Source organism: Coffea arabica, chromosome 2c (genome assembly GCF_036785885.1).
Source record: "Coffea arabica cultivar ET-39 chromosome 2c, Coffea Arabica ET-39 HiFi, whole genome shotgun sequence".
Classification (NCBI taxonomy): Eukaryota; Viridiplantae; Streptophyta; class Magnoliopsida; order Gentianales; family Rubiaceae; genus Coffea; species Coffea arabica.
The window spans coordinates 15,785,478-15,807,556 of NC_092312.1; the positions used below are offsets into that span (position 1 = coordinate 15,785,478).

Here is a 22,079-nt window from a genome sequence, read left to right on the forward strand (position 1 = left end):
TCAAATGCAAGGATGCCATGTTTAAGAAACCATTTTTATCTGAAGGATGGATTAGCAAAACACGTACTACATTTATTTAATTTATTCATTTTTTGGTCAGGGATTTTACTTTTACTTTTTAGCAAGAACCATATCGTATATATAATAGATATCGAGTATTAGAATTCAAAATTTTTAAAACGACAGAACTTGGCCAAACCATAGTATTTCCCTACTTTTCTTTTTTACCTGAAGGTGTTCAGACTTCCCCTTTTTTCCCTTTTCTTCGAGAATTTGACCAAAACAATCCAATAAAGTAAACCATGTCCTTAGCCATGCTTACGAAAAGGATTGCTCCTAGCAGTTGTTAATTGGCTTTCTTGCTCCCTTCACACATCAAGTACATATGTCTGTGAAAACATAAGCCAATGAAGAAGGGAAAAATGGACAAATTATATTTAAAAAAAAAAAAAAAAAACTCTAATATGGAATCTTCAAGAAATATCATAAAGTCTGGATAATCCTTCAATAACAAATCACAGTTCCAGTGAAGATAATTAACCTAACAACTCGCCTGTGTATTTTCACTATATAGATTCACTGCAGAGCTCATACAAGGGAAGCCGTGCTATTTTTCCAGCCAAATGACCTCCGACTCAAGCGTGGAGGTGTGAAGCTAAGCCCAAACATCTCCTTGATCGCCTGACCTTGTTGGGAGAACTTGATCAGCTTCGCAACGATAGCAGCACTCTCTGAAACATGATCAATATCCTCGGTGTGGCTCCACAAACGTTGGACTAGCTGCAATCTCCTTTTCTTTGAGTTCAAACCTATACCCCATTTCTGATATATTCTATTTCTTTCATCACTAGTCAATCTTTTGTTGACAAACCTGCTTAGCATTCGTCTCTCCCGCAAAAGTGCCTTTAGGCTGTACATAGGTGGAGATGAAGTTTACGATATTCAGGATGCCATCAAATTCATTTGGCTGTAGCGTGAAAGGGAGGAGAGGGGGAAAAAGAGGATATACCTTGAAGCTAAAGTTAATGTCCGACCATCTTGTTCAACTGGGTTTCCTTTGGAAAAGGTTTCCTTCAGGAAGAAGAGCCTTCGTAGCTCCACCTCCATATAAATAGAATCCATTGGTTCACCTCTAAAAAGCAGGAAGAAATATGTTCTATGGACCAAAGAAACATTGCAAGTTTGCCAATGCCCTAATATCAGTCCCCGTAATCTTTCAAACTCCAGTGGCCATTGCAAAGGATCTCCTGAAGACTCCAGCAGCGGATCGAGCCCAATATCTTTGAGAATCTTTCCTGGACTTTCAGCCACACAATCAGTTCCTTGACCCTATCCTCCACAGAAAAGCGACAGGTTAGGATGGCAAAATCGTGAGAAAGGCCTCAGTTTCAAGTTACTAATTCACCCCACAACCAATGCATGTCCAGAAACAACTAGTTACTAAATTGAATGCACCACCACAAAACTGTGAATCTACAAATCACGCCCACTTATCAGAAACTACAGTCAAATGCACGCAAATTATACTCTATTAGATTCACGCCATGGATAGCACAAGACGTTCAGATTTTTGCTTTAGATTTACACACAGTTTCAAACAACACATCCATTGAAATTTCCTATAGTACGATGTTCAATATTAAATTTAAAAAAAAAACTATGCATGAAACCTGCTTTCATAAAGCATTTGACAAGAAGAAAAAAGTCATTGATATCAAACAATTTCTACTGGGAGCATCTAGATTCCACAACAAAAGGAGGAAAGTTATCTAGAAATTACAAAATATCAAACAAAAGTAAAACCATAACAAATTAGTAATGCAAAGTGGCAGCCAGGCAGTTATCCCATAAGATGAATAGAGACTACAATAGAAAATTATGACACCTCATAGACAAGCTCAATACAAACAACAAATATGATCAGTCTTACCTGATCATCCATTTTATTTTCATACTGACGCTTGGCCATTTCTTTCATTCCAGCAACAAAAGTATTGACACTGGGGATATCCTCATCTGCAGCATTGTTTTGAGATTTTAGGTCATCCACGAAGCCGCTACCATTAGAGGACTGTGAGTTGCTTCTTGACAATCTTCCACCATTTGCACCAAAGGTAAATGGAGGTATCTTCCAGTGCTTTCTGCGAAGACCTTCTGGTCTTCCTGGGAAGTTTTTCTCCAGTCCATCAGGTGGGGTTGCTTCACCATCTTGTATTGTCTCAGAGTCAGGTGAAGATGACCCAACCATCAGATTAGCTCTACAACTCCTGCTTCTGGTCAACTTCAGACTTCTAGAACCAGATGCAGTAGTAGACGAGTCCCAACGGGACTGCTCCTCTGGGTAAGGAGTAACAAGAGAATCTATGGTCTTCTGAACTCTTTGAATATTTTGCTCCAATGCTCCATAAGTGAAGCCATTCTGAATGCCACTTGCTCGTCTAGAAATGGTTGATAAGAGTTCCCCCTCTTCCCTGTTTTGATTACCAGGTACCCTTGGCATCGGAGACCTCCCTCCATTCTCAGTGTTGTCAACCATTACAAATCTGTTATCCTCATCAGACTTACCTGTCTCGATACATTGAACTTCCTTGCAGATCTCATCAGAATCCTCTCCAGTTCCAGCCACAAATTCGCCATCCCCCAAACTAGCATCAGAGCAATGAAACTTGCTTCCATTTGACATCAATGTAGAAGCAACATTGGATGGAGAGCGGTCAAGACTATGTTCTGAAATCTGTCTGTGGGAAAGCTCTTCCCCTGCGTTGTCTCTTTCACAAGATCGAGGTGCCCTAAATATTCGTATGGCAGGAACAGTTTCACCAGATGACTCCGATATCAAGCATTCATCTTCACATGCCTTTTTTTCTTCCATATCCTGAAGCATAAGTCCAGAAAATAGCAAGCTGGCGCTCTGAAACCTTGTTTACCATTTAGAAGATAAAAAAACAAATAGGAGAAATTACCAATAGTCTGGAAGCCTGACTTCCAACCATTTGTTGCAAGTCCTCAATCTGTGATTGTGCCAGATCCAGTTGCTTTGTGAGCTCCCTCACCTCTCTTTCCAACTGTAGAGGGTACACAACCATGTTACGAGCAATCCTCTGTAGAAAAGTTTTGCAATGACCAACATTTTGTGCCCTTAACCTCAGTATAAGTCTGACACAAACACACACACACACATATATATAGATATAGAGAGAGAGAGAGAGCACTTTTACTAACAAATACTGAAATACCTATGGATGGGGTTGCAAATATCAACTAGTTGTCGGGGATATTATGAGTCATATATTCCAAGTGAAATAAACAGACATCATAAATGTCTCTGTGATGTTATAGAAACACAAATACATCATTCACCTAAATGTGTTTCTATTCTATTCAAGAATCAAATGTCAACTAGGACTACAACAAAAGATTCACATTTTATCGGGCTCTGTTTTCTTTATTTATTCTTTTTGCATCTTATTTGTGTACCATAATATAAAAACTTTTTAAAAAACAGCAAAACCTTTTCGATTTGCAAATCTTTCTTTCTCAGCAATGCTGTATGATCATTGATGGACCCTGGAGTCCTTAGTTCACTTTCCAATCTAGCAACTTCTCTTTGCAAATGCTTCACCAAGGCCTTGTCAGACATCACCACATTGACTTGTGCATTTGTGGAAACTTCCTTAGCACAACTAGCAAATAGCAGAGTATTTCTAGATTGCTCAACATGGCTTCGTGCAGGGCTCAAGGTGCAAATGATGGCAGTTCTTGCATTCCCACCCAAAGAAGGTTGTAGTATTCGTGTTAGCTTAGAATCTCTGTAGTTGACATGACCATGTCTTCCCTTGCTGCATTAGATTAACACACCAAAGTTAATGAGAAATGAGCACCTTAAAATGACAACTTTTGAGCTCTAATATAGTATGAGAAATAATCAGAAGCATGGAATATACAGAAGAGAATTTAAAGATGGACATCCAATTGTAGTTACTCCCAACCAATTAAAAGGCACTTTCCGGTTTATATGGATTTAGAGAACCAAAAACCCATCAAACATGATAACTGTCACGAAGCCAACTGAATTTGTCATGGAAGATAGAAAGACTACTCAACCTTAGCTTACGAATCACAGTTCCCAGGGTAAGTAAACTGCGATTGATGTGACAACCTTCTTTTAGCCTTTGACCAACAGATAATGCCTGAGATGCACGCTCACTCCCAGCCAGGTCAACAAAATTCTGCAGATAAAAACAAATTAACTTGGAATGACTAAGCTTATTTTATAAAAAAACTCACCAAATTACTCCCATAAATTCTTAGGGAAATAGAAATTTTTTGGGGAGATTATGTAGCAGTACCACACTGGCTGCCAGAGTGGTGGAGTTGTCCTTCCCTATAAACTCACGAGCTGAACTTTCAATCGTCTGAATCAAATGAAAAGTATGTGTGTATAAGATTTTTAGGGTCCTCCATACACAGTTCTCACAAGAAAAATGTTCACAGAGGAGAGGGAGTGCTGGTATGTGCATACCAATCTAAGTATTTGATGAGATCTAGAGCTTGTTTCATTCAAAGAGGTCTCGCCAATTTGTCTTTGAGCTGCCCCAAATTCATAATTGAATAACTCATCATTTCCTCTTTTAAATAGGCAATGGAAATGACAATGCAGTCTATTAAGTTTTCCTAACCTTCACAGATTGATAGGAGCTCCTTCAGATGATTCCAGTCTCTCAGAGTTTCTTCAGTGAGTCTCTCAATAATGGTCCCTCTCTGTAAAAGTTGGATATGATTAGACAATTTCATAAACCTACAGGATGCAAGAAGAGACATGCATTCACCTCTGGATCATCAAGTAGCCTGAGTGGAGTATTATCTGTGCTAAGCAGGTCTCTTACAACTTCATTATAGATCTCCATTGCAGCAAACTTTAAAACAAATGCCCTTTCTTCATGCTGAAAAAAAGGCACGAAAGATAATTCGAAGCAGATAGCCAGACAAAGTAGAAGATGCATTGTGACAATCACAGCTAAAACAACAGCACCAGACTTGATATTTTACCTTTTGTATGTAATCATAAATATCTGCTACTGTATACTCGGTAATCCCATTCATGGTGTATGTCTTTCCACTGCTCGTTTGCCCATACGCGAAAATGGTTGCTAAACCACAATATTTTGGAAATTGAAAAACATGAGCTTGTCAAGTATGCATGAATTACAGCACCAATAAGCAAACAATAAAACCTTTATGATACTTACAGTTGATACCATTAACAACCGAAAGAGCAATTTCCTTTGTTCCATCATCATACACTTTCCTTGTCGGACAATCACCTCTGAATACTCTGTCTACCCTCAGAGAAGTAATCCATGCAGCAAAGAGGGGGGGGGGGGGGGTTAAGGAAAAAATTAATTAAAAAACTTTGTGAAAATTTCTAATGCAATTGTAGACAACTTAAGCAGACGGTTAAAATCAGCAGAACATCAAAACTTCAAACTATCAATGCTGTTAATACATTGCAAAAATGTCAAGAGTATAGCTTAATAGCCTAACTCCATATTCACTTGCAATTAACAACCAGCAGTAAGTTGCATCGGATCCCTTGATGAGCCAATTACAAGCATTTATCTTGAAAAACAGGATTAGAACACCAAAGTTTAAAGAAGATGGAAAACAATGTACAGTAAAGAGCCACAATATCTGGATTTAAGCTAAGAAAGACTGCTCAGACACATTCCCATTTCAATCTCAGATTGACACTTATAAAGTGAACAGCTAAATCCAGTGTCTTACCAAATGAATAAGCAGTTGGGAGCCCAGACCGCTCCTGGAGGCTATTCCGGTACAAAATGGTGGTCTCATTAATACATTCCCAATCCGAAACCTCATTCCTCAAAATCTCCCTGTCGCTCAAAGGTCTCAACCTCACCAACACCAGAATCTTTTCTTCACTTCCATTTGCCATCCCTTGCATTTTCTCCCACTTCATCAACTCTTCTCCTCCAATAGCCCCCATCTCTCAAGAACCCACTTCCTTCTTTATCTCGCTAATTTTTCCAAAATTCGCTCCAAGATCACCAAAAATCAATAACCCATGGTTACAAACTCCCCAAACAATCGAAAAAATTAAATGCACAAAATTTCACTGTTCCATACAACTGCCCAAAAGAAGTAAGGCAGTTAGGCTGTTGAAGCAAAGCTGTCCCATCTTCAACAGCAATACAACAGCCATCTCCAACCAGAATTCATAACTGCATCATTGTCTGCAACAGAAGAAGCTAATTAAAGAAAGTAACATTAGACAATCTAACAAAGTATGTGAAAAGGATTATTTACGAGGGATTAGTTGTGATTAGCACTTTTGCTTAACCGTAGGCCTCAAGTTTTTTCCCCCAAAAATCTAATGGGCCATTCGTGACACAGCTTTGCTTAATGTGGACCCAACAATGCTTCAATACCAAGGAACAAATTGTTTCTTCTCTTTCCTTTTCTGGTTTTTTTCTTTATAGAGCTCTGTAAAGGCTCGGTGTTCTCGCAGTAGGTGGACCCTGGTGCAAATATATAAACTTGTAAAGAACATTTTCTAATTCTTCATTTCTTTAGAGAGAGAGAGAGAGAGAGAGCTGTAAAATTAATGAATTGCGTTGAGGCCCCTTCACCTTGAGTCGTTTTCAGAGAAACGGCAGCGACAGCTGAGGTTTCAGATGAGAAGGGGCTCCTCTCTAACTGACTGGCCAGAAGCTCAGAACTGCAAATTTAAAAATGCCGATTTTTTGCAGAAAAATAAACAAAAATGTAACCGTTGAAATTAAATTAAATCTCCACTAAAAGCATCAGATAATTCATGGGCTTCCAAAAGTAATATCACACTTGACCACGTAACCGCCAGCGCCGATTCCTCCGCATTTGAGAAAAACTAGCATGCAAATTGTATAACGTGATTCACTTCAGCGGTGAAATTGCTAGTACTTGAAAAAAATGCTGGGAAAAAAATAGTTAGTTTTTCTTTTCTTTTCTTTTCGAATATTTAGTAGGGAGGAAAAGCTGTCTGAGAAACTCTGAACATCCGGGAAAATGGAGGAGAAGTGTGAAAGTGAAGTTGTCAAAGGGATAATGAAGAGGTAAGAGAAAGAGAGAGAGAGAGCGGCGGAGAAGGAACCTTTACGCGTCGAATAAAGTGAGTGAGAGGTGTATATGTGTATATATTACTCAAAAAATAGATGAAAATGGAGGAGAATCAAGAATGAGACTGTGAGGGGTTGAATTTCAAAACTGAAAAAGAAATCCACAGACAGCGACCGAATGGAACAGTGACTTTCGGCCAACCGCAGCCCCCCCCCCACCACAACCACCGCCGTGGATCTAAAATACTGCAGCGGTCTAATAATAAAATGGCGACTCCAATCAAAACAAAAAATTAGCAAAGCACGGATAAGTGGGGAGGGAAGGACTCACAGAGGCCGGAGCTGTGAAGATGGAATGGTTCGGTAGCGCATTCCTGTTAGTCCCAACTTAGCAGATAGGGACTTGGAGGGGCTGTTGCCAATTTTTTCAACTTTGCCTTTGGCTGCTGCAATGCTGGCTGTATTCTCGGATGACGAAATTTATAAGATAGTCCTTCAGATCCTAAAGTAGAAAAATTACTCCCTCAAATTTAAAATGCAAAAATTTGATTTCTGTCTGATCTTTGAACAACTCGTCTTCTCGGAACGAATTGTTACCATTTTTAATGCACAAACTAAGGACATATGCTACGTTGTTGCCACTTTAACGCATAGTTTGAAGGACATAAATAAGAGGTGCTTTGCTAAGCAGACTAATTTGTAATTCATATAATTTAACTTTAATCTTTTTGAGTGAGATTATCGACATCTTCCTCTTTTTTTTTTTGGACAAAATGCTCCAATAGCCTTCAAACTACTACAAAAATCAACATTTGCTCCTTCAATTATTAAATTGACATTTTGATAATATTAACTTTCTAACTAATTAAAACGTACATTTATAACACTTCAGTCAGCTTGAGTTGTTATATCCAACAATAGAGATTGTTCTTGATAGTTTTGATATTTTGTTTCTATTGGACATAAGACTCAAGTTCATGGAAGGGGTTGATGTGTATACGTTTGAATTAGTTGCAAAGTTAAAATTACACATTTAATAATTGTAGGGCTAAAAATTAAAAATTATAATAGTTTGAGGACAATTGAACATTTTATCGTCTTTCTTTTTTCTTTTTTTTTTCATTTTCATTGTGGACTGAGGTGTGTGTTTTCTTATTTTTCCCCTGTACTTTTAGGAAATGCAACGCCGTAAGTCTGCAATACTTCATGTTAGAGATTATTTGGAAAAAAAATATTTGGAATAATAGTTTAGTACTTTTAGTTTAAGCAAATTATTTCGAATAATGCGATACTTACATTCGTTCCATTGAAACGTGTCATATTTTATATTTTGGCATGTCAAAAAATGTTTGTTATGTTGAAAAAGTCAAACCACTTTTTAGTCCTTCCTTTTAACATAATAGTCTTTCGCTTTAATCATATACATATTATCATTCAAATTCAAATTTAGAATTTATAAGCGTAAGATTGAAAAGAAAAATGCAGGCATCACAATTAAACCACTATTATTAAAAAGTTAAACTCTTAAAACATGACAAAATAATTGAGAGGAAGAGAGTAATATGTTTTGTAATAGGACATGTATGATATAAAAGGTGATTGAAAATATAAAAAAATTTTAAAAATATATTTATGATATAAATAAATATTATTTAAAAAAATTGTACATAAACACTTTCGTTTTCAAAGAGAAAAAGACTTCCATGTGGCATAGATGATGTGAACATGGAGATTTTAGTCCAACAATTATACTTGATAAGAACATAAAATGCTGCGTATCCTAACCGATGATCAATATGGTGTTTGAAACTGAAGTATGTGAGAGACCACATATTTTTAGGTTTTTTCTTATATAATATAAGGGTGGAAAAAGATTTTAGAGGAACATGGTGGTTCTATTTTAGCAATTTTACCAAATTCGCACCTTTGGGCAGGAAGAGCGGAAATGACGGGTTTGGGCTTTCCTTTTATGGGGGAAAGCCTGGACGACCGCCACGTGCCCACGTGGCGGTCCGCTTTGTCGGTGTAGAATATCGTACCAGACGAAATGGCGCTTTACCGTTGATGGATGAGATGCCCGGTGGCCAGCGGCTCGCAGGAGAGGAGCGGAGCGGAGCGCCCCACTTTCCTGGTGCCCACTGGCCACTGCCCAGGCCAGCCCCGGCCCGGTACGACTGCGACGGAGATTGTAATTTGGGAAACTACACAACCCATCACTAGCCTGGTGCTACGTCACTGGGGCTACAGCATGCAAACTTTCGCAAAAACCACGCAGTTCGATCAATTCAACCCTCCTATTTCCACCCAAAATTTTTTTTTTCAAAATTGATATTCCATCGTCATCCATGATCCATGTGTTAACACAAGGATTATCTTCACCATATATAAGGGGAATTATCTTACAAATTCGTACAATATATACAAAAAAGAATCACCACACGCGTTCTCATTTTTTAAGGTTCCTATTGCTAATTTACCTTTAATTACAAGGGTAAATTTGTCTCGATGCAATCCAAAAAAATTTTCCACAATTAGGAGATAACTCATTAACTGCAACTTTCTCACACGAAATCCGACATATTCTTCATAACCGCCATCATCTTTCTGTATAATTATATATATTATAAAGTGATACGACCAATAAAACTTTTTTAAAAAGATAATTTTGATAAGTATATCTTTTGTTAACTACACATATTAGGGTGTGGCTTGAATACTATTGTAGTAAAAATACACCGTATCGCCTTTTAAAATTCTTGATCTACCCTAATTATAAGGTCAAGTTGGCCTTCGTCTGTTCAGATACAATCAACACATAGTTGTCCGTTGAAATTACCCAATAATTACAACTTATAACAACTCCGACATATTCCTCTCAACTTCTATCACCCTTTTTAAATGATTATGTAGATTAGAAACGAATCTCACCAATCAAGAAAATGTGGTAAAAAAATAAATTTGATAAATATATTTGTAATTGACTTTAACACATTTTTAACACTACTTGAACATGAGCGTGTTTGTTGTTCCACAAATGTACTTCTCAAATTAGTTTTAAAAAATCCATACAAAATATGCTTGATATCCAAGTACTTGTCATTTAAAATTTTTTTTTAATGTGATTTTATGAGCTTATAACAAGTTTTGTCCCATTTTCAAGTTTACTTACTAGTTACCGCAGCAGACAAAATGGAATTTCTCCATTTTTTGAATTCCTTTTTTTGGATACCCTTCATAAAATCTAATGCTTATCTTCGAAATTCTAACAAAATTCTTGACATTGATCTAGAATGTGTATTGACCCTAGAGTTGTAATCACAACCCAACTTCCTATTGTCTTTTCATTGGAAAGCCACAGAAAAAGAAAACTTATGCACGCCCTATGTCGTCCATGCCAAGGACTTCTCCTCCCAACGAGTCATAGGTTAAAGATCAACGCTAGATTGTTCTTTATTAGTATCCAGTCAAAAGTGTTTATAAAACTCTGTAAATCTACAAAATAGACTAACTCAAAAAAGGTGATTGAATAATATTATTGTGTAGGCGGATTAAAGATTAATAATGTAGATAATTCTTTATTAGTATCTTTTATAAAACATGTATATATAAATCTACAAGACAGATGAACTCAAAAAGGCAATCCGTGCAAAATTGAACGGGGTACAGTATGCAACCGAAATCAATGGCCCGCCTAGTGCCTACTGCAAAGGGTACCCCTTACCAAATTAACGTGCATTCCAGAGGGTGGCGTTGATCACGGATCAATCTCTGCTTTATTTTATGGTACCAGTAACTTTTGTCGGTTGAATCAACGCCCCACCTCAAGGGCTTTAGCTACTTCCGTGCGCCAGGACGAGGATACTGAGTGTAGGTTTTACCCCAAAGAAATGTTATTCAACGTCGAGGAGGATAAATAATTTTAGTTGGAGCTCATATATGTGTGATTTTGGGAATTTATGACACTCTCAAGTTTTCGTGACTAGCATTAAAAAGTCAGCTTTCCAGTTACGAATCACCAAGATCATGGCATCCAATTTGATGAGAATATAATTGAATACAAAGGAAAACTCCGGTATCACTTTTTGGATAGTGCGTTATTTGAAATAATCGTTTGCATTGCAGATCACTTATTCTTTTTCCTCCAAAAAGAAAAAAAAAAGCAGTTAATCTTGCACTCGAATGAAATTGAATAATAACATTTAAACATCCGAACTACTCACATTCAGTTTGTTAAATATGGAAAAACATGGTAGTCTACCTCAAAAAATAATAATAATATGTTTTACGCCTTATTTTAAATGTCAGAGTTATTAAAGTATCTTATCTTCTTTTTCTTTTTTTTTTTTAATCTTCTTTTTCTATCTTGTTAAGAATAAGAAAAAACACAAGTAAGCTGGTAGTTTACTCGGACATTTGCTTACTTCTGATTAGGGGTGCAAACGAATCGAACCGCTTGCAAGCCGCTCGAGTCGAGCTCGAGCTAGTCGAGCCAGAGTCGAGCTCGAACTCGAGCTCAAAACATTAAACTCGTTAGCTCGCGAGCCGGCTCTCGAGCTCGAGTATATATTTTTATTTTTTTATTTTTAATAGTAAAATTACATAAATATCCTTAATATTTTATTATTTATTAAGAAAAAATATTATTTTTCTTTATTTTTTTAAATACAAATAATAATTTTTTTTATTTTTTTCGAGTTCGAGCTTGAAAATTACTAGCTTGTCAAGTTCGAGCTCGAGTTCGAGTTCGATGAAATTAAGTCAAGGATCGACTCGATAAGGCCAAAGTTCGACTCGATTCGACTCATTTGCAGCCCTACTACTTCCGATATAAAGCCATAAGAATTAAGGAGTAGGAAGTTTCAAATTAAATTAAAAATTACTGATTTGTACCCTCTTTTAGTTTTAGAACATCACCACCGGCACTAACCTTTCTCGTTAATGTCATACCCGACAACATTTCCAAAGATAGAATCATTTAAGTCATTTGTGGTGTTATAAACAAACCCACGCCCCCAGTCCTTGCGAGTAGAATTTGAATAACTCAATTTTAAATTCAAGCACATTTGAATTTAAACCAAATACTACAAGCAAATCACGAATTCATTGGATTACGGTTATCAGAGTGTAATGGAAATTCTTACTCAGAATGGGTACCTCTTCGCCGTAGGCTGAAGAAAATCGTAAAGAGGTGGCAAAAGGCGAAGAAATTGGAAGGCGAACGTGGGTGAATAATAATTATTGCACCCCACCACTTTGGACCATGATGAGTGAAGAAATGAGGCGGTCAGATGGTAATTACCGCTACTAATTAAGACTGCTAGACATTAGTGGAATCATCTGGTGTCAGCATCAGGACAAAACAAATTATAAAATAGAGGAATGCAAAATTTGTGTCTTAAAAGTCAAAAGATCAATCCCGCCCGGGATCAAAAGACTACTACTGAGTCCGATTGGATTGTTATTTTTAGAATTTTTGTTATATATATATATATATGTATATATATCGTAATAATTTGATGTATGCAAGGCAAAAAATTTTAAAAATTTTTTGAGGAAAAATAGCAATCCAAACAAAGCTTTGAGGATAACCAACTTTCTAGAGAGGAGTTGACCACAACATGAATTGTGGGGTGAAAGGTGAAGGATTTAAATCGTATCTCACGTCAATGTGCTATTATATGTGACTTTTTTCTAAATCAAAAAGGGAGCGCGGCGCATCCATCTGATCTGATGGTAGCTTCAGTCTCCGTCAATTCTTTCAATTTAGTTTGGGCCGCTCCCCTAGTAAGTTCGAATAGAAGCAATAATAGATTAGACTAGATTAGATGTGCCGTTCCGCAAAAAAAAAAGAAAAAACTTTAAAAATGTAACAGGCAACAAAATTTGCACGGTTGCAACGAAGCTTTAGGTTGCTATTGTCGCAAATACTGTGAAGGCTATTGGTGACATGCATCAGTAGTATTATTAATTAATTAGTCAAACCCAAAATGTTCTTCAGCTCAAATATAGTATGCCTGGCGAGAGCACGTTTGAAAATACTATTGATTATCCATTAATGTCAAAATTGTAATTTGATTCCAGCAGGAGACCACAATCTGCATTGTCCAAGACTAGTGTTCTTAATTTGTCTTAACTAAGACCATAACACCAAACTTCACCTCTTGAATATATATATATATATATATATATATATATATATAGCCCATTGAGAAACTTGAGAATACCATATATACATATATATATATATATATATATAAAGATCAAAGAACCAATAGATGCAACCATCGACTAAGTGGGTGAACTGAACCAGTGAACCCCCAACGAAAAAGATACTTCTAATGCACGCTGCCTTACCAACAACACAGACCGCAAAGGTTTGCAATCCTGGTAGACAACAATTGCAAAGATCCAAGGGGTTTCATTCAACATTTATTATTCAAGGACACGTGTCCCTTTCACGTATCTAACTTCTTGATTCGTAAGTTGGCCCTTTGCCTTGCTTCTTCTTGGATCTTACCACCGAAAAACGAATTAGAAAAGGTGGATAACAGCGTGTTAGGAAAAGGGCTTCTTTTTTTTTTTTCGGTGATTCTTTTCCCTGTGTTTTATTTTTTGGGGCAGAGCAGGTTAGGTACTGTACTTCAACAAATTTAACGAACTTAGCATAAGATTGGGATAAGAGTGCAACGTAACGTTGTTAACGGACTTTGGGTGCAGAACTACAACTGCTATTTATTGGCGGCACACTGAAAATAAGATGTTCATATATGGCACGACAAAAAACTGGGACTTGCTGTTCTGAGTTGGCCCAACCTATGAGTTTATGCCAGGGTGATGGATTGATGGGGGAGAATTTTTTAAATTTAGGTATATTTACCTTTTTTTTTGAATAAAAAGAAAAAAAAAATATCTATCTTTGACTCTTTGTTTGATAACTTATTTCAGCACTTAAGTTTAATGGATTCAAATCTTAACATATTTAGACCGTTTGATAATCAAAAATTGAACATTTGAATTAATTAAGTAGCACTGAATTTTCTAGGCAAAACTTGCTCTCAAAATTAAGTAATAAACTATTCGCTTATCAACTGAATCTGATACATACTTAAATGTATTAGATTTAATATTTAATAATTCAATAAATTAATGAATTGAGATTTCAGTTTTATCAAACGCACGCGTGCTAATTGCGCTCTTCCCAGATACGAGATGGATACTAAATTTTGTTCATTTTGGGACGGAACAAAGACATTTCAGACAATATTAAATTGGTTGGGGTGGTCATGGGTGAAGGGCTTTTTTAACTTTATCGCTTTATCGTACGTTTGGAAACCCCAACTACTGGAACAATTAATTTAGTATTAAAAAAGGAAAGCGATATGGTGTACTTTGAATTGTAAGAACGAAGAAGCTTTGTCATATAGTCAATGACTAAAATTTTGAGCAACAAGTGATGGCATTTTATTGGATATATTCATATCCCAAGGCTCACACTTTGAATTGTAAGAACGAAGAAGCTAGCTTTGTTATTGTCAATGACTAAAATTTTGAGCAGCCAATGATGGCATTTTATTGGATATATTTGTGTCAGGTAATCCATGAAAAAGTTTGCACAATAGAAAGTTGAAAAAACGAAAAATTCATGAAAATTGGTTTTGATATATAGGCCATCCGATTCTGACCTACAGAACCCAACTTATTTTGTTGGGCCATGCGATGCAACATACTGCCCAATTCAGCAGTGCATAATGAGGTCGGACGTTAAGCCCAAACTTGAAGGCCCAGACCGCAGTTTCTCACTCCATTAGCTCATTTCGGTCTTAATAAACTTGGTTCCGAATTTTGAGAATGTGCATCGCGATCCCGATTCACAAACCTCTTGGTTCGGGAAATTAAAGTAAGACGATCGGGCCATTTTTTCTCATTCTTTTTAAAATTCGGCAAATGTTAGTTAACAGCTTTATTGTATTTTTTGAGTTTTTTTTTAAAATTTATTATTATAGGTATGAATGATAAAAATAGTTTTTGAAAAGCCTGTTCAAACACACTAGTATTTTCCCTATTTGATCCTTTGAATTTGAATTTCATATTCAAAGTTGCGATGGGATCAATTTATTAAGAAGAATCGATTCATTAAAGCCTCAAGCTTAAAGGCTGGGAAAATCACATTGGACTTGGTTGATTTTTTTCTCTTTTTCCCCATCTTAAACTACCCAAGACTTTGGTACGAAGTGGACCAAAATCTGATGAACACTTGAGAATCCACCATTCGTGCGCGATATTTCCGGTCATCGTGATCACACGTATTTTCAAACAAAGCTATTTTTTTGGCCTTGTCATTTGTAGTTTGCACGTTGGCCGGACCTTGTCGTGTCACTAATTGGTTGGACGTGGGTTCTCTGTGAGTCCAGCTTAGGTTTAATATGCGTTAACTTTCTAGTATTTCTAATTTAATTGCGTTGGTGTGTTTATACGGGAAAAAATTTGTAGTTTGCACAAAGTTTTGACGTGTTTCATAAATAATTTCTTCTACCTAGACACATTCAATGGCCACTAGGCCTTTGACTTGTGATCACCACCAAGACCATAAACAACCCTTGCCTCTAACCAAAATATACGGCAACATATGACCGCTTTAATTAATTTTCTTCTATGGATTTCTTTTCTTTAGATTATGTTAGATTAGGTTATAAGAGTTCTATCGTTGCGACAAACAACCTCTCACCAAAGTATACCACAACATATGACCGCTTTAATTAATTTTCTTCAATGGATCCCTTTCCTTTAGATTATGTTAGATTAGGTTATAAGAGTTCTATCATTGCGACAAACAATGGGTTTGTTTAATTAGGAGTTTATTTGAATGATTTATTTGTAATAATTACTGAATCATTTTTTGTGATGTAATATATGTGAGATAAAAAAATAATTGAAGAAATAAAACAGTGATTGAAAATTATGAAGTAAATTATTTTATCTGAAATAACCTCAATCCAAACAAGCCCACTCCGTTAAAATTTTCTTTTAAGCATATATGCTCTCCAGGACAACATAAAAATAACAAAAGAAATATTTATTAAAAAAAAAGAAGAAAGGAACTTTAGAAAACAGCCGCACCCGCACGGAGTCACGATTTACTTTGCTGCAATTTTCTTTTACTTCTTCTCAAAAGAAAATAAAAGAGACATCCACATGCAGAATGAATCGAAGTCCAGAAGAGTCCGTGAAACTGATGGACGAGGATGGTTTGAAGGTTGCTCTCAGGGCGGAAAAAATTATTAACTCCGAAGCATTGTGGCCGCGAATTAGTCCCAAGGAAGGGTTGAAATTGAACCGACAAAAAAGCCAAGTCAGATGCCATGCCAAAATCCCTTTGACTAACTTTTTTGAAATTCTGGTTTCTGTTTTTGTGCATCATCCGTTTTCTTCTTTTTCTTTTGGCTTTTGTTGTTCCGTCAAGCCTTCTCGAATCTACGCCTTTGATGCATGCACCCGACTAAACTGCTAGTGCTTGCTAACTTGTCCTTTGAAAAAAAAAAGGGGAGCGAATAGATGTGTGTAAACGCGTATAATTTTTAAAAATTTTTAAACTGTAAGCGAAGGCGTGGAATTCGGAAATTCTCATTTATATTAGTTGATTTGTTTGGATAGAGTATTATTTAAAATATTATTTGAAATAATTATTGTAACGCTTTTTATGATGTGATGTATGTGAAATAAAAAGGTAATTGAAAATATAAAAAAGTGAGTTGGAAAATGTGTTTATGATGCAAACGGAGTATTATTTGAAATATTTGTGCTATCCAAACACTCTTGAACCTTCCAATTCATTCCTTTTCCTATGCATGTGTAAAATTGCTTACTCCTTTTTTCTTTTCTTTTTTTTGGTGCTATGGTATAATTGCTTGCTTGATTGTATGTGTGTGTGTGTATAATTAGAGTTCATTAGGCAATGTGTCCGATTTGTTAGCTTATTTATTCAACTACTAACTTAATTGAGTAAAAATACCTTGTATTGGAATTTGAAGTTAATGCTACGAAGTTTTGACTTTTGTTCATTCTTTCGCATCCCCACTATTTTCTCTCTATTCCTCGCCCATAAAGGGAAATAAAGAAAAAATTAAATATTAATCTCAAACTTGTCATAAACAATTATATTTAGAGCCCTGTCAATTATCTCCATTGCTAACATGCATTAATGTTCAGAAGCAATCTGTGTACCTCATTTGTACCAAATCACATTTGTGGACGTAAATAGTCATGCTTCCCAAAAGCTAACAGCCTCTTGGGCTATCTGTGACCACCAAGACTTTGATACATTTCTTGCCTCTTACAATATACTTACCATTTAATTGTGACTGCCGTGTTCAAGTAACTTTTTTTAACAAAATTTTTCATTGGTTAATTTCCCCCTCCCGCTAAACTAGGTTATATAAATGTTGTATTTGCAATGAAAAAAAAAAAGAGGAAGTTATGCTTCCCCCTCCAAAGAAATCACGTTTGGATTCAGTTTTGAACACAAAATATTCAACAAATGATAAAATCTATTGCGTTTTTACACGTTGTTGTCCACTTCTTGCACTTATGATTGAGCGTCTAGATTTGTTGTATCAACGTCTACGTTTGTTACTTGGTGCTAGCAAATACTCTTTAACACTCCGTTCCCTTCGTTGTGATACTTTATTGGAAAGTACTTTTCAATAGAGCTTTTAATATAGATAATTATGAAAATGTTTAAACCCTTTTAAATATATTGTGTGAAGATATAAGTTCAACAAGTATTTATTATATTGAATAATTTGTAATTTAAAAATTTTTAAATGTATTTATCTCTTTATTTAATTTATAACATTAGACAAAATGATTAAATTTAATGTTTTATTTTTAAATCACAAAATCTACTTTAAATGCATAAAATTTAAACTTTTGCTAATAGTACTGGGAATGTCTGGATGGCAAAAATATCTCAAATAATATTTCATTTACATCGTAAGCACATTTTCTAATCCACCTTTTTATATTCCCAATCATCTTTTTATCTCACATATATCACGTCATAAAAAACATTACAATAATTATTCCAAAAAATACTCTACCCAAAGTGCTTTTTGCATAAAAAAAACTTAAGAATACTTTAAGTATTGTTTTTTTTTTTTTTTATCAAAAGTCCGGATACAAGAACAAGTACCACACGTCCTGGCACCGTCACTCCCTTTCTTTTCCACTGGGACTGTCTGGGTGGCTTGTACGGGTACCGGTATCCCTTCCGTCCTCCCAATTTCCCAAAGGTCCCAAACGCAGCCGAAGGGAGTGGGGTACCACCGAAGACGTGTCCAGAAGAGAGATGCGACGTGCGCCGTAAATGGTACTCATTTATGAGTGCTTTTCCTTGTAAGCTTCAAAAGACAAAAAATTACCAAGCGCTCCCGTCTTCTTCCTCTAATCTTCTAAATTCTAAAGCGTGTATATACTACAGTAGCTTGCGTATATCCATAATTAGATACGGCCAAAGCTAACTTGGTAGTGGAGGGGAGGAGTATTAATACTTTGTCTAGCTCTCTATACATGTTATCTCTCCTCCTCGTCTTCTGCTGCTGTTGCACTTGCATGCTTCACCATCTTAATAAACTATAGTACTAGCACTGGTGCGGAGTACTGCTTCTGCATTCTTGATTTCCCTTCCTTTCGGTGGGGGAAAAAGAGGATAGACAAATACAATCGGCAACGGCCAATCAATTATGGGGCGTGGAGAGGTGAAATGAGAAAGAAGCCTGAGATGCACAAGACAAGAAAGTACTCCTTGTAGTCTTAGCTGAGCACTGTAGTAAAACAATCGGGTAGAGAATGAGAACGATTTGTGACGTATGCGAGAGCGCTGCCGCCATCGTTTTCTGTGCCGCGGACGAGGCTGCTCTTTGCCCTTCTTGCGATGAAAAGGTACTAGTCTGCTGCTGCTCCGACTGGGATTTCTATTACTACTACTACTAACCCCTATGATATTCGAATGCACACCCTTATTGATTTTCTGGCCATAATGTAGAGGAAATAAGGACTGGAAAAAAAGGCATTGGATAAAGATGATGAATTATTCTTTGGGCAACATACTTGTTGGATTATTGGATGATGATTTATGCAGTAGATTGAAAACTAAAGAGTGTTTTTATTGGTATTTCTTTAGATATTGAGGATTGAAGCGGAAATTTATTTTTCTGGTCCCTTTATCTTTCCTTGATGGATCATAAAAGCTTGTGTCGTACCTACGATAAAGTTTGGAAAGAGATTAAGGTGGATAAGATTCTGGGGTCCAAAATTCGCTTGAATGGAATCTCTGGCTTTTCATGTTTTAGATATCTCTAATTTTATATACTATTTGCATTTCTGTTCTGCCTTCTGTTACAACATTTATACCTGCACTGGAGCTGTAAATTGGGTTAAGAACCTTGGGTCGGCAGCTTGATGTTATTTGGTTCAAGTTTGTTCATTCTTTTTCCATTTGGCAAGCCCCGCTTGATTGAGCTTTTAGCCTTTAGGCTTGTTTGTTTGCCGAATCAAACTTTGACCGGGAATTTTATGATTGGGTTTTGCTAAGATCCTGCAATTGGAGAAATCTCTGGAATCTGGGTTTCTCTAGTCCATTGTTACTAGTTTCTCTCTACTTACAAGTCGGACAGAGTTGGCATCAATCTCCCGTAAACCTACTTGTGCTTTGGGTTGATGATATTCTATTGGGCACTTGTTTCCAGGGAGTACCCTGGAAACGATAAATATTTGATCCTAAGAGGCGTTTCTCGGATTTTCCTCTAACTTGAGCCTTTTGCACACGTTTCAGCCAAGCTATAGTTGAATTTGGAGCTCATAACAAACTGAAAAGAAGAAGTAGAAGAAGAAATAAGAAGCAGATGTACCCCACACTTGTGCAAGACTGCTAATTATCAAGCCCAACTTGAGTGCATACCAAAATTGTTTGAAATTTATACAAAAACTAGGGTGTCACATGAATCCATCTCTCTTAGATGATCATCATTCTTAAAGTAAATTTTCTACAATCTGAAGGTGCACATATAATTAAATCAACACGAAAGATATTGTAATGTAGAATTAAATGGGAGCTCTGATTTTGAACTTTTGCCTTTCACCTATGATGATTTAAAAGAAGATACCCATGGTTTTGGTTGTTCTGTGAATTTAGAGAAGTGGATTGCTGAGTGCCAAATGGACAAATTAGACGAGGAATTGCTTCATGTACTGTGAGGTGTAACACCATTGTTGGATACACAATCACGGCAATGAGCGTGTTACAAAGTCGAAATTTTTATACCAAAGTTCTTGGAGATTCAACATACAGAAATATTACCTTTCTTAATTGCTTAATTTTTGGTCGAATCTATTCAGCCTCATTATGAATGAAAATGGTGTGGCAGGTCCACATGTGTAACAAGCTCGCTAGCCGACATGTTAGAGTTGGGCTTGCCGAGCCCAGTGAAGTTCCACACTGTGATATATGCGAAAGTGCACCTGGTATGTAGATTTTACTTCTCCCCCTTCTCCTTTTCTGTTTGCAATGTTGCCACATAACTAAGAGTTTTCTACCTTGACATCTTTATGTAGCTTTCTTTTATTGTGAGGTCGATGGAAGTTCCCTCTGTCTGCAATGTGACATGTTAGTCCATGTTGGGGGAAAAAGAACCCATGGGCGATATCTCCTATTGAGGCAGAGAGTTGAGGTTTGTGGTTTTCTGAAACTGTTGGATCCGCGGATCACAGGTGAAATATTACTTTTTCATTGGTATGCTATTGTAGTTTCCAGGGAACAAACCTGGTCGCTCGGACGAGCTGGGATTGCAGCCTATGAGTCCAGGAGAAGCAAGGAGGGAAGCTCTTCAGCCATCTAAGCTTGCAACAAATGAGAACCAACAAAATCACAATACATGTCCCATTCCAATGCTAGAAAATGACAATCATGTTGGAGATAAAATGGAGAGTAAATTGATTGATCTTAATGCTAGACCTCAACGGTTACATGGACAAGCTTCAAGTAATCAGGTATTCATATAAAAGAGGACAATCTGGACTTCTCTGTTTTTTTTTCCAGATTATATTTTAAAGGCATAATTTTGCTAACTTAGACAATCATCCATGAATTTTATTTTGAAGGAACAAGGAATGGAAATGTTAAGTGGCAGCAATCATGAATCTGTTAGTGTTGTTCCAGTTGCATCCTTTAAAAGAGAGAATGACAAGTGATTCAGACACAGGTCGTTGGAAGAGTGTTATCTGATTTGGTTTAAGTTTCCATTGATTCTTTAGCTTTTGGTCACTGTACCCAGAATGCTTTGTGGGGCACAGTTTACATCCAGGAAGTAAGTAGATTGTCCGAGTTGACTGGAGAACCATCGAAGTGCGATTATTTACTGGTATACTGTTAGAGACGGAATTTTTTGATGGGACTGGTTCAACCCTTCTCAACTCGTAAGATCAAGAATGAGTCCCCTTTTGCAGAGGCAGGCACTTTGGATTGGATTCTCCTTCTCTGGTTGGAGCCATGAACGAGGTAGCAGTAGCCCATATCAATTGTATGAGATCCTAAGCCTTCTATCAGAATCCAAGGTGCCCAGAAGCATGCAAAATCTGAGTTCACATTGATTCAAGAAAGATTATGTTTGGAAGAAATGTTTAGACCAAGTTTGGGGGCATCGATCAGATAGGAATTTCATCAGATTTTTCTTTGTCACCCTTGCTTTGTCGTGGGGTACTTTTATTATTACGTTTGTCAGACTACTCCTTTCGCTTGATATTATGTAGCCGCATCTCTTATTGAGTAATTATCATTATTTTTCTTTTGGTTGAGTAGTTTAGTATTTTTGTTTTCTGCTTTCATACCTGGAATGAAGATATGCTGCAGCTTTAACGGGCACGTACCGGACGCCCAGATTTAAAAGCGTAAAACATCTGATGCTTGCATTC

General features: G+C 36.6%; 2 protein-coding genes across 10 annotated transcripts; one reads left to right on the plus strand and one right to left on the minus strand.

The window, feature by feature from the left end:
- Positions 1–460: 460 nt before the first annotated feature.
- Positions 461–7,589, minus strand: LOC113731209 (kinesin-like protein KIN-7E). Of its 9 annotated transcripts, none has more exons than XM_027256342.2 (16): positions 7,447–7,589; positions 6,651–6,739; positions 6,328–6,539; positions 5,785–6,254; positions 5,250–5,339; positions 5,050–5,150; positions 4,830–4,943; positions 4,680–4,761; positions 4,523–4,590; positions 4,350–4,415; positions 4,105–4,229; positions 3,512–3,839; positions 2,964–3,065; positions 1,931–2,875; positions 1,010–1,329; positions 461–910 (listed from the first exon to the last, which is right to left on the minus strand). In XM_027256342.2, exons 4-16 carry the CDS (start codon positions 6,005–6,007, stop codon positions 589–591), a joined length of 2,886 nt encoding a protein of 961 aa, XP_027112143.2. In that variant the 5' UTR covers positions 6,008–6,254; positions 6,328–6,539; positions 6,651–6,739; positions 7,447–7,589; the 3' UTR covers positions 461–588. The 9 variants fall into 9 exon arrangements, with proteins under 9 accessions (XP_027112143.2, XP_071930679.1, XP_071930678.1 ...); XM_072074578.1 differs by having other exon boundaries at positions 6,862–7,529; XM_072074577.1 differs by having other exon boundaries at positions 6,651–6,907; positions 7,447–7,462.
- A 10,740-nt stretch (positions 7,590–18,329) lies between these two features.
- On the plus strand, positions 18,330–21,962 carry LOC113731213 (B-box zinc finger protein 19). Its single transcript, XM_027256349.2, has 6 exons — positions 18,330–19,052; positions 20,537–20,633; positions 20,724–20,839; positions 20,916–21,158; positions 21,270–21,370; positions 21,443–21,962. Exons 1-5 carry the CDS (start codon positions 18,960–18,962, stop codon positions 21,357–21,359), a joined length of 639 nt encoding a protein of 212 aa, XP_027112150.1. The 5' UTR covers positions 18,330–18,959; the 3' UTR covers positions 21,360–21,370; positions 21,443–21,962.
- The last annotated feature ends 117 nt before the right edge of the window (positions 21,963–22,079 follow it).